The sequence below is a fragment of the Anomaloglossus baeobatrachus genome, chromosome 3 (genome assembly GCF_048569485.1).
Source record: "Anomaloglossus baeobatrachus isolate aAnoBae1 chromosome 3, aAnoBae1.hap1, whole genome shotgun sequence".
Lineage (NCBI taxonomy): Eukaryota > Metazoa > Chordata > Amphibia > Anura > Aromobatidae > Anomaloglossus > Anomaloglossus baeobatrachus.
In genome coordinates, this window is record NC_134355.1 from 329,389,139 (window position 1) to 329,401,471 (window position 12,333).

Consider the following 12,333-nt stretch of genomic DNA (forward strand, 5'->3'; position numbering starts at 1 on the left):
TTTTTTTTGCTGACTGCAAAGTGAAGTAATTGAGGACCCAATGTACAGACTTACTGGAAAGTTTAGAGCAGTTATCTGGCTTCTTCTGACCTTCTCTCAACTGACTTATGACCACGGACCAGGGTGGATTGATTTAAATCACGCCGATTTAAATCATGATTTAAATCACGATTTAAATCAAAAGATTTTTTTCTATTTAAATCGGATCGATTTAAATCATGATTTTAATCATGATTTAAATCACTGATTTAAATCAAAAGGTTTTTTTTTAATATAAATCACGATTAAAATGAGAAGTGAGAGCAGTGTGCATGTGCGCCCATAGTTACACGGACGAAACTAGGGGCAACGATATAACGCCAGGGTGAGGGGGGGACCCCAAAGTAAGTAAAAATCTTTTTTGTTTTACTATATGGCAATAGGTAGGTGTTTAAAAGCAGCATGTCTTAATTGTATAAACTATTAATAGCCTCCACATTTTGTTCATACTGCCCCTTTAATTCCACACTTCTAGCTTGGTTTCAGTTTTGGTTTAGTTTCTTTTTCCCTGCATTCAGTTGACATGCCCAAACTTGTTGGATAGTCAGCAGTACTTGGCTCAGGCTGTAGTAACATCAGCAGTGCTTGGCTCAGGCTGTAGTAACAATCAAACTTCATAAGTGATCTGTGTGAGCCATGGCAGCAGGTCGTAAGAGAGACCCTATTTGGGTTCATTTTGTTGAGATGCCAGCAGCAGATCTTGGAAAGAAAGGTGCAAGAGCAAAGTGCAAATACTGTCAAAAGGATATCCAAGGACTTGTTTGCCGTTTGAAATCACATTATGAAAACTGCAACCAGAAGGGAAATGAAGATGTTGATAGTGATACAACTAATGTCAATGAACCCCCATAGCTTCTTATGCACCAGGAGCCTAGTACTAGTGGTAAGTCTGGCAATTAATTTACAACCTATTTTTTTAACAGACATTTTACTGGGATGGTTAAAGTCTATGAAAAGAAAAATTTCTAGCACTGGTAGTTCTGGAGTATAGAATTTAAATTTATGTTAAGGCAATATTTCACAGAAAATTAACGCTAAAGGACATGTGCACCTTTATTTTTTTAAGGTGCACATGTCCCCCCCCCGCAGCGCTCTTACCTCCGATCCCCGCAGCGCTGAGATCTGTGGCTTCGTTTTGACCGTCCGTCTCCCGTCCTCCGGTTGCGGCCTACTCGCAGTGATCCAGCGGCGTGACGTGGATCACTGAATGAATGGAGGCGCGCTCGCGGACGGGCAGAACGAAGCCACGGATCCCCGCAGCGCTGACATCGGAGGTAAGAGAGCTGCGGGGGGAGGACATGTGCACACTGTGACTGGCTGCACCTTAAAAAATAAAGTCTGCCAAATTGACCATTTTAAAAAAAAAACATTTTTAAAACTTTTGTGACATAATTTTTTTCAGTTGCTGAGGCTCTGATATTAGTTACCAGTATTACAGCAACCTCACCGGAAAAGTTGAGTAGCATAACTTTTGAGACAGCCCTTATAGGACGAGGACCATTACATTGTTAAAAAAGTTTGTTTCAATATTTTTGTTATATTTCTTCAAATACGCAGTCGATTTATATTTTTTAATTTCTGTGCTTTCAGGGTCAAATATGGCTTGTGCTGCACGTGACAATCAATATCTGGGTACAACTTCAACAAAGCAGCCCAAAAAAAAACTTTGCGTGCAACAAAGTGTAGAAAAATTCATCTTAAAGACTACGACGAGCCAGAAAGAACATTTTGATGAATTAATTGCTAAATTCATATTTGCAACCAATTCTTCTTTCCGACTAGTTGAGCACCCATTGTTTGTACAAATGATCGAAGGAATTAAGGCCCCGTCACACTAAGCAACATCGCTAGCAACATCGCTGCTAACGAACAACTTTTGTGACGTTGCTAGCGATGTTGCTGTGTGTGACATCCAGCAACAACCTGGCCCCTGCTGTGAGGTCGTTGGTTGTTGCTGAATGTCCTGGGCCATTTTTTAGTTGTTGCTGTCCTGCTGTGAAGCACAGATCGCTGTGTGTGACAGCGAGACAGCAACAACTAAATGTGCAGGTAGCAGGAGCCGGCTTCTGCGGAGGCTGGTAACCAATGTAAACATCGGGTAACCAAGAAGCCCTGTCTTTGGTTACCCGATATTTACCTTTGATACCAGCCTCCGCCGCTCTCACTGTCAGTGCTGCCGGCTCCTGCTGTGTGCACATGTAGCTACAGCACACATCGGGAAATTAACCCCATGTGTGCTGTAACTAGGAGAGCAGGGAGCCAGCGCTAAGCAGTGTGCGCTGCTCCCTGCTCTGTGCACATGTAGCTGCAGCACACATCGGGTAATTAACCTGATGTGTGCTGTAACTAGGAGAGCAGGGAGCCAGCGCTCAGTGTGCACTGCTCCCTGCTCTGTGCACATGTAGCTGCAGCACACATCCTGTAATTAACCTGATGTGTGCTGTAACTAGGAGAGCAGGGAGCCAGCGCTAAGCATTGTGCGCTGCTCCCTGCTCTGTGCACATTTAGCTGCAGCACACATCGGGTTAATTAACCCGATGTGTGCTGTAACTAGGAGAGCAAGGAGCCAGCGCTCAGTGTGCGCTGCTCCCTGCGCTCTGCACGTGTAGCTCCGTGCGGTGGTAACCAAGGTAAATATCGGGTTGGTTACCCGATATTTACCTTAGTTACCAAGCGCAGCAGCTTCCACGCGGCGCTGGGGGCTTGTCACTGGTTGCTGGTGAGCTCACCAGCAACTTGTGTAGCCACGCTCCAGCGATCCCTGCCAGGTCAGGTTGCTGGTGGGATCGCTGGAGCGTTGCAGTGTGACATCTCACCAGCAACCTCCTAGCAACTTACCAGCGATCCCTATCGTTGTTGGGATCGCTGGTAAGTTGCTTAGTGTGACTGGACCTTTAGACCAGGCTACAAACCACCAAGTAGATTTGATATCTCAGGAAAACATCTTCAGGCTGTATACGACATAGAAAGAGCGGCTTGTACAAAATATTTGAAAGACAAGGTTGTTAACATGAGCTTGGATGGTTGGAGCAACATCCACAACGACCCCATAATTTGCACTTGTGTCACAACAGAAGATGGTGAAACTTACCTTACAGACACAATCGACACATCTGGAAATTCACATACTGCTGAATATTTACTTGAAATTGCTAAGAACTCAATTCACCAATGCCAAGAACAGTTTGGATGTAAAGTAAGGAGCTTAGTTACTGATAACGCAAGCAATGTGGTAAAAATGCGAGCGGAACTGGCACAGGATGACACAAATGTCATTACATACGGTTGTTCTGCCCATTTGTTGCATCTTTTGGCAAAAGACCTGCATATTTTGGGTGTCAAGGAACATGTTGCAGAAATTGTTAAATATTTCCGCAATAATCATTTTGCACATGCAACCTACAAGGAAATGGGAGGACTGAAGTTGGTTCTACCACAAGATGTTAGATGGAATACCTTGGCTGACTGCTTGGAACTGTTCATTAACAACTGGTCAAAATTACTGTCCATTTGCGAAACACATCGGGATAAAATTGATGCTAATATACGAAGCAAAGTATTAAATCTTGGTGTGAAGAGAAATGCCGAGGACCTTTTGGAAAGGTTAAAGCCAATATCGATTGCGTTGGATAAAATGCAGAAAGATACTGCAACCATAGCTGATGCCACAGAAGTTTGGAAAGATTTAGAAGGTTCTCTAGATCTCTTGAACCTCTCAAACAATGTAAAGGTTGCAATACAGCACCGCAAGGACCAAGCATTAAAAGAAGAACACTATTTAGCCAATATCTTGCATCCCATCTACAGAGGGAAAAAATTATCTGAGGCGGAAATCAACTCTGCAATGGAGTGGCTCGCCAATACTAACCATGACATTGTGGCAACTGTGCTGAAATTGAAGTGTGAATCTGCACCATTTCAAAAATACATGTTTGCAGATAACGTCGTTAATGAACTAAAACCACTGGACTGGTGGAAGTCGCAATCACTTGTTCTTCCAGCAAAGATAATAAATCTAGCTACTCAGCTACTGACTGCATCGGCTTCATCCGCAGGAGTAGAGAGATTGTTTTCTTCATTTGGTTTTGTGCACACAACAGTCCGAAACCGCTTAGGAACTGCTAAAGCAGGACAACTGGTTTTCCTATTAAAAGTCCTAAATAAACAGTAGGCTTAAAGGACTGATGTATTCACTGAAGAGGTTTGCTTACTTCAAACGTTAGAGATAGGCTATTGTTAAAAAGTACTTACTCTCTGTAGTTCAATTCTGAGTGTTTAATAGTGCAAATAAAAATTATTAGGTTTCATAATCAACTGTTTTAATATTTTTATTTGTGTAAAACAATTAGATTTGCAAAAAGACAAAGTTTTGCTTGTGTACAACTTGATTAAAAAATCTGATTTAAATCAAATGATTTAAATCAAAAAAATCTGATTTAAATCAAAAAAATCTGATTTTTTTGATTTTTTTAAAAAAATCAAGATTTTTATCCACCCTGCCACGGACCACATCAAAGTTGACTTAGCAAGGAAACAAATGCCTCTAAAAGCCCCGTCACACACAGAGATAAATCTTTTGCAGATCTGTGGTTGCAGTGAAATCATGGACATATTGTTCCATTTGTACACAGCCACAAACCTGGCACTGATTGTCCACAATTTCACTGCAACCACAGATCTGCTGCAGATTTAGCTCTCTGTGTGACAGGGCCTTAAAAGTCAAAACAGTCAACAAAACCCAATTGCAAAAATAATTTTTAACCCCAATGACATGAATTTAAGCTTAAAAAAAAATTAAAATGTCCCCAATGGTGGACAACCCCATTAATAGATTTCAATGATTCTACACCGTTTTCTAATCAATTGCATTTGACTGGAGAACCGCTTTAAAAGGGATGAGGACAATATGCATGATTGGTAGCAGTAGTGACGGACAGCTTCATTGTAAAATATCCTTCTAGTTTAACCAATTCACTGTAAATGGAAAGCAGCTGACACTGGTCTTCAAGATGCATTTACTATGACCGACACCTACTGAATAATCAATTACAAAGATTATTATGACCTTCATTTCCACTTACATTATGTCAAATACCCATTATGAGAAAATATGACATCTCAAAGGGTTCTATACTTTTATTCTTACTAATGATTGTCTAACTCAAAGCGTACAGCTCAGACTTTGTACTATACTCGCTGACTCTGAAGTTAGAAAGCAGGCTTGTGCTTACAATCTACATCCTATAGTACTAAAGCACCAATATAACTGTTGTAACATGGCGAATAATGCAAATAGAAGTGAAACAAATCAGACTATTACAACTTACAGGAAATAGATTTTACCAGCAGCAGAGAGAAGGCGCTTCCTGTAGTCTATGCCAGAGTCCAGCTGAACAGTATTGCAGAATTCCTTAAAGAAGAAATAATATATTGTTAAAACCTGAATGTCCACAGAAAATGGATGCTATAATAACAGATGCAAAATAACAATGAGGTTGGAAAAAAAAAAGAGAAATTCACGTAGTTCAACCTTTTCCCGTACAATGTTGATCCATAAGAAGTCACTAATTTACAGGAGGCAGACACCTTTCAAAATTATAAATATATCAGTCACATACATATTTGGATCTCCGATGTAGCAACTGTAATTTATACCATTACATTCATGAAAGGCAAAGGCATCCTGGTCTCTTTCAAACTCCTTCAATGAATCAGCCATCACAACATGGTGTGGCAGAGAATTTAATAATCTTGATACTCTTACATGTAAAAACACCTGTCCCGGATCTGGGCTTTCATCCCCTCACCCCAGTCTGCTGAACTCTGTTGTGCTCCATATCGGGCTTTGCAGGTGGCCCGATGTGCTCCCATGTGATCATCTGCCTGGATTTATATAAGGCCCAACAAGGCACACACCTGTGTATTGGTAATAACATTTTTAGGATTTGTGCCCTGTCCTCCTGTAACCTCCAGGGCTTCAACTACCTGCTTCCTGGTCTCCTGTTTGTCTGCGGTCTCCAGTGCTTCTACTAATGTCTTCCCAGTCTCCTGTCTGCCTGCAGCCTCAGGTGCTTATACTACCTGCTTCATGGTGTCCTTGGCCTCCAGTGTTACCCGCTTTCTGATCTCCTGTCTGCCTGCGGTATCCATTGCTTCTGGTACCTGTTTTCTGGTATCCTGTCTGCCTACGGTCTTCTAGTACCAGTTTCTTGCGTGGATCACCTGCCTGCTGCACTGACGCCCGTGTGCTTACACGGACCTTGGGGTAAGAGGATCCCCCTTGCCAGGTAAGCTGAAACATTACAGTAAAGAATCCCTGTATAGGAGTCCTTTTAGAAATAACAAGCCTTTCTTTTGATTTGGAAACACATTAAGTAAAGTTATGAGTTTTGTTTTCAGATTTATTTTGACAATTTGTTTTCATTGTAGTTTCCATGTTATGGGGTGAGGATATTATTTAAAGATGATACAGCAATCCCAAAATATGTATATATCAGCAATAAAATTCAATCCTTTATTAGTAATAATCTAAAAAGAACTCCAGTTCCTCTAGATCATGAATTAACAGCTCACAAAGCCATCACCATGTGTGATTGAATACATAAATACCTGGTCAGCTAGTCAGCAGACCGTGCTGTATTCAGGTATACATAGTGGTGGCCACTAGGTCAAACAAAATTAGGGAAAAAAAACACAACAAACAAAACAAAAAAGTGATAGTGCCAAGGTCAAAGGTCAATGGTCCAATTTGATAGACAAACTTAGCATAAGAAAATAATATACCTAAAAAAAATGTTGTTTCACACTAATGCTGACAATGGTCAGACACAAGAGCATATTAACATATGTTAAGGCATATAAAAAAAGGAATGGTCTCATCACATCCTTTCACAAAAGGGCAGGCAGTCTCTCCTTCGGAATTCTGGGTTCAGTATGCTGGTTCAGCATTCACTCTCCCTATCCAACCAAGAGGCCAAAAATAACAAAATTACCTGCCGCCCCAGACTTCCGTCCTGACCGGGACGGACCACATCTAATGTTGCAAAGATGGACCCCTAAGCTGACCCTATTGGTGTCCCAACGCGTTTCGTCCACATCGACTCTTCAGGGGACATAGTGCTACATGTGTATCAGGTCCTTATTGCCAGCCCTCACATGCCTAAGATGTCAAAGATGGCTTTGTGAGCTGTTGATTCATGATCTAGAGGAACTGGAGTTCTTCTTTTTAGATTATTACTAATAAAGGATTGGATATTATTTAAAGACAAAACATGCTACATATTAAAATCTATCATAATCCTAAAGAAAATAAACATTCTGATAACTAATTGTGCAGATTGGTTAATAGATAATCACAGACAACCCATTGGAGAACCAAGCCCACAGACAAAAGAGATGTACATTTTTTTCACAGATGAATGGCTCAAGTTAACTAAATCATGAAGGGAGAGGATGAACCAAGCAGTGAACTCCTTTTATGACGTCCATATATCCTAGAAAGTCATGTGAATCGGTGTTCTCATAAACCAAACCGCTGTTCCAAAAGCGTCTAGCAAAATGTTCAATCATAATCGTCCATGCTGACTCATTACTTAAAGATACTGAAACTGTCACACAAGCAGAGGAACAATATACAAATTTGTCCAAAAGTGTCCAAAATACTTCTCTAAAGAAGGGAAGATGATTGACAGCCAGAAAAGGACATTAGATTGTTGGAGGGGTCCATCAATATGATAGTATGGCAGTAGGATGAGCATTGATTGGTTGGGCATTGATTTTTCACTTTGCATTGGTATGGAGCATATTACACAAATTCATCGGTAGAGTCTTCTTCAACAAGTGAATTGAAAGAAATTAGCTTCTGGGGACACATTACAGCTTAGAATAAAGTTGCTTTATTCCATGTACACAAAATACGTCAAGGCCTTTATAATAACAATGAGATGATATAATATGATACAATTATATAGCACACAGAGTACGTGTAGTAAAGTTTAAATCATTGTTCACATCATATTATAAATCAACCCAGCGACCTTGCATCTGTTTAGCAGGTACAGTATATGTGTCAAACCATACTGACATATGCAAGTAATCTGAAAGTGGTCCAAAGACACAAACGGTTGACATTTATCGCTCATTATGCTACCCTGCAAATTTTAAACTCCATTTTCAATGAATAATGTCAATGAATCAATGCAAGAATTGCTTGTGACCTCAAGGGTAATTAGCAATCATTCAAAAGCAACAAAACTCAAAATGGTATGTTCTTTATTTGTCAGCTCTCGTCTTGATCAGCAAATTAATAAACCACCGCTCTTCTCCGAGACAGTTTTATGAATCAATGGTAATTACATTCTGACATGAAGAGAATAGTAAGGCACAACTTGGTATCACTTCATCAACCTTTCTAACCTTCATGCAAGTATTAGCTGTAAATAGCTTTCAAAGAATTCCCAATAGAAAGGCAAGGTTTTCTTATGCTGATCTAGGTTGCACTACAAGGGTGTCTGTATGTGACCCATATCTAAAGCACAATCATCCATAATTATCCCATTTACTGTAATGTTCTAACGCTGTCAAACATTTCTCATGCCCAATTTGCGAACAAACGCTACTTAATTTCACTAGAAATATATCAACAGAAGGGTCAGCCATAATAGAAGTTCTTTACTTTATTGCGATATTTATATCTCTGGTCCGTAACATATAACAATTCATACACCTTCCGATATATCACCGAAAGGTTATACTATGACAGTGTACTAGCTCAGGGTCACTTGTCAGGGTCATCAGTTACCGCTAATTCTGCTGCAAATAACAAGGGCTCTTTAGGGACTAATCATTCGGACTATTTTAAGGTAACATACTTGTACTTGTACAAGTCACAACCATCTACTAATATCAATTATTAACACATACTTGGAAGAATGTGATATCCCCAATTAAAAGCAACGTAACCCCCCCCCCACACACAAAATATTACCAATATGTAACAACTAGTACCGTTGAAGTTCCACAATACTGTTATTAAAATTCAATTATGCGAATAGGTACAAATCGAATCAGAATATAAAATCTTGCCATTGAATGTGTATACAAAAGTCGAATCACAAAGTAAACTCCCCTGATAAAGTTCTTCACACAAAATGCATATTAGAGGGTGTTGCACTGTGACCAGCTCTCTTCCATCATTACAGGTAGGGTATTTTGGAGATGCTATTATACTTGATCTAGTGACCTTCCTAGGCTATACTACTAGAGCTTATTGGGCATTGTCTGCAGTAGAAGGACTTATTCACATGTCAAAATTTGATCAGTATTTTACATCAGTGTTTGCATTCCAAAACCAGGAGTGGAACTTAGAGAGAAAAACTATAATGGAAAGATGGACACCTGCTCTGAGTTTTGGAGACAATCCTGATTTTGGCATAAAAATACTGAGCAAATGGAAATACTGATTAAAAATACTGATGTGTGACTAAAGCTAAAAGTATTTCACAGTGGTATTCTCATGTAGCTTTGCAAAGCCTATATGTGTTCACTATAAGAATTTAAGGGAGTCTGCCACCACAAAATGAATGTTCAAACCAAACCAACCGCAGTTCAGTGCACCTTCACACCTAGTTGTTTTCCTTTTTTTTTGCCCTTCTCGGACTCCGGTATTGGCAAAGGTGTTAACCAAGGAAGACAGGGCAGTGATGGATGGAAATCAAGTAGAAGGGAAAGTGCAATGAACTGCTTGACCATTCCAAAGGTTCACCAAGCGCCAGGCTGGGTTTGAACAGTCATTTTGTGCTGACACACTCCCTTTAAAGGGGTTATCTGAGAATTATTTTTTTACAATGCACCCAATCACCAACTGGCAGGTGGTAGCTTTGGCTTCTTTTCCGCTCAGCCCTCTTGACGAGGCATGACTAACGATTTCATGCCAATTTACAGTCAGCTCCCTACTGCTGCAGGAAGTTAGCTGTCAGTAAGCATGACGCTAGCAATCACACCTCATCGACAAAACAGCCTGGAAGAAGAAAAGTTGCCCTGATGACATGGAGTGGCTGAATCACCGGCAGGAGCCATCAGTGACCGCTATGTGGCGGTACAACAGGTAGGTAGTTGCCTCTGTTAGCAACTACCTGCCTGTTAGTTTTTAGGCACTTAGAAAAAAAAACCATAGTTAACCTCGAAGCATTAATGGATTATTAGAATACCTTTATGAAAGCATGATGTACAGTGCGTCTCACCATTATTGGCACCCCTTAATTTTTTTCATAGACTGTACAATATCTTCAGAAAAAAAATGGAAACTATAAAATATTGTTTGTCAATTTACATGTGGCAATTTTAAAGAAGAAACAGAATAAACAGGCACCCCTAATTAATACTTGGTTACACACCCTTTGGCATTGATCACAGCCTCCAAACGTTTCTTGCAGGCATCTAGACGCTTTGTACACTTCTCAGCTGGTATTTTCTCCAACTCTCCCTTTGCAGTCACTTGTTGCATTCAGATGTTTTTTGTAGTTGATGATGAGGTTTGCGCACGTGTCAGGAGGAATTTTGGTCCAATCCTCTTTGCAGATGATCTCTAAATCATTAAGATTTTGAGGCTGTCTGTTGGCAATTCAGAGTTCCTTCCATAACTTTTCTATGGGATTAAGGTCTGGAGACTGGCTAGGCCAATCCATGACCTTAATGTGCTTTCTTTTCGAGTCGCTCCTCTGTTGTCTTGACTGTATGTTTTGGGTCATTGTCGTGTCATTTTTAATGTCTTGGCGGAGGGAAGGAGGTTGTCACTCAGGATTTTACAGTACATGGCTCCATCTATTGTCCCATTGATGCGGTGACGTAGCCCTAAGCCCTTAGCAGAGATACACCCACAAAACATAATATTGTCACCTCCATGCTTGACAGTGAAGGTGTTCTTTGGGTCATAGGCAGCATTTCTCTTTCTCCAAACACGGCGAGTTAATACCAAAGAGCTCAATTTTTGTCTCATTTGACCACAGCACCTTCTCCCAATCACTCTAAGAATCATCCAAGTGTTCATTGACAAACTTACAAACTTCAGACAGGACTGCACATGTGCCTTCTTGAGCAGTGGGACTTCGCGGGCACTGCAGGACTTTAACCCCTTCAGCCCCAAGCCTATTTTGACCCTAAAGACCAGGCCATTTTTTGCAATTCTGACCAGTGTCACTTTATGAGGTTATAACTCTGGAACGCTTCAGCAGATCCCGGTGATTCTGAGATTGTTTTTTCGTGACATATTGGGCTTCATGTTAGTGGTAAATTTAGGCCGATATTTTTTGCATTTCTTTGTGAAAAAAACGGAAATTTCGCGAAAATTTTGAAAATTTTGTAATTTTCAAACTTTGAATATTTATGCTCTAAAACCAACGAGACATATGACACAAAATAATTAATAAATAACATTTCCCACATGTCTACTTTACATCAGAACAATTTTGGAAAAAAAAAAAAATTTAAGGAAGTTATAGGGGTTCAAAGTTTATGAGCAATTTCTCATTTTTACAACAAAATTTACAAAGCCATTTTTTTTAGGGACCACATCACATTTGAAGCGATTTTGAAAGGTCTACATGACACAGAACACCCAAAAGTGACACCATTCCAAAAACGGCACCCCTCAGGCTACTCAAAACCACATTCAAGAAGGTTATTAACCCTTCAGGTGCTTCACAGTAACTAAAGCAATGTGGAAGGAAAAAATGAACATTTTACTTTTGCAACAAAAATGTTAATTTAGCCTCAAATATTGCATATTCACAAGGGTAGCAGGATTAAATGAACCCCCAAAATTTGTTGGGCAATTTCTACTGAACATGCAGATACCTCATATGTGGCGAAAAACCACTGTTTGGGCGCACGGCAGGACGCGGAAGGGAAGGAGTGCCATTTGACTTTTTTGAACAGAAAATTAGCTGGAATCGTTAGCCGCACCATGTTGCGTTTGGAGAGCCCCTGAGGTGCCGAAACAGTGGAGCTCCCCCACATGTGACCCCATTTTGGAAACTAGACCCCTCATGGAATTTATCTAGATGTTTATTGAGCACTTTGAGCCTCTGGGGGCTTCACAAAAGTTAATAGAGTTGAGCCGTGAAAATCAAAAAAATGTTTTTTACCACAAAATTGTTACTTTAACCAGGTAGCTTTTTTTTCACAAGGGTATCAGGAAAAATTGCACCATAAAATGTATTGTGCAATTTCTCCTGAGTACGCAGATACCTCATATGTGGTGGAAATCAAATGTTTGGGCGCACAGCAGGGCTCGGA

At 40.2% G+C, this 12,333-nt stretch overlaps 1 protein-coding gene across 1 annotated transcript in view; it reads right to left on the minus strand.

Moving 5' to 3' along the window:
* AFG1L (AFG1 like ATPase) overlaps window positions 1-12,333 on the minus strand; it is a 172,858-nt gene that overhangs the window by 32,915 nt on the left and 127,610 nt on the right. The window contains exon 8 of the mRNA XM_075340067.1: window positions 5,367-5,449. Within this exon, the coding sequence (XP_075196182.1) occupies window positions 5,367-5,449 (83 nt within the window). The remainder of the gene's footprint in view (window positions 1-5,366; window positions 5,450-12,333) is intronic.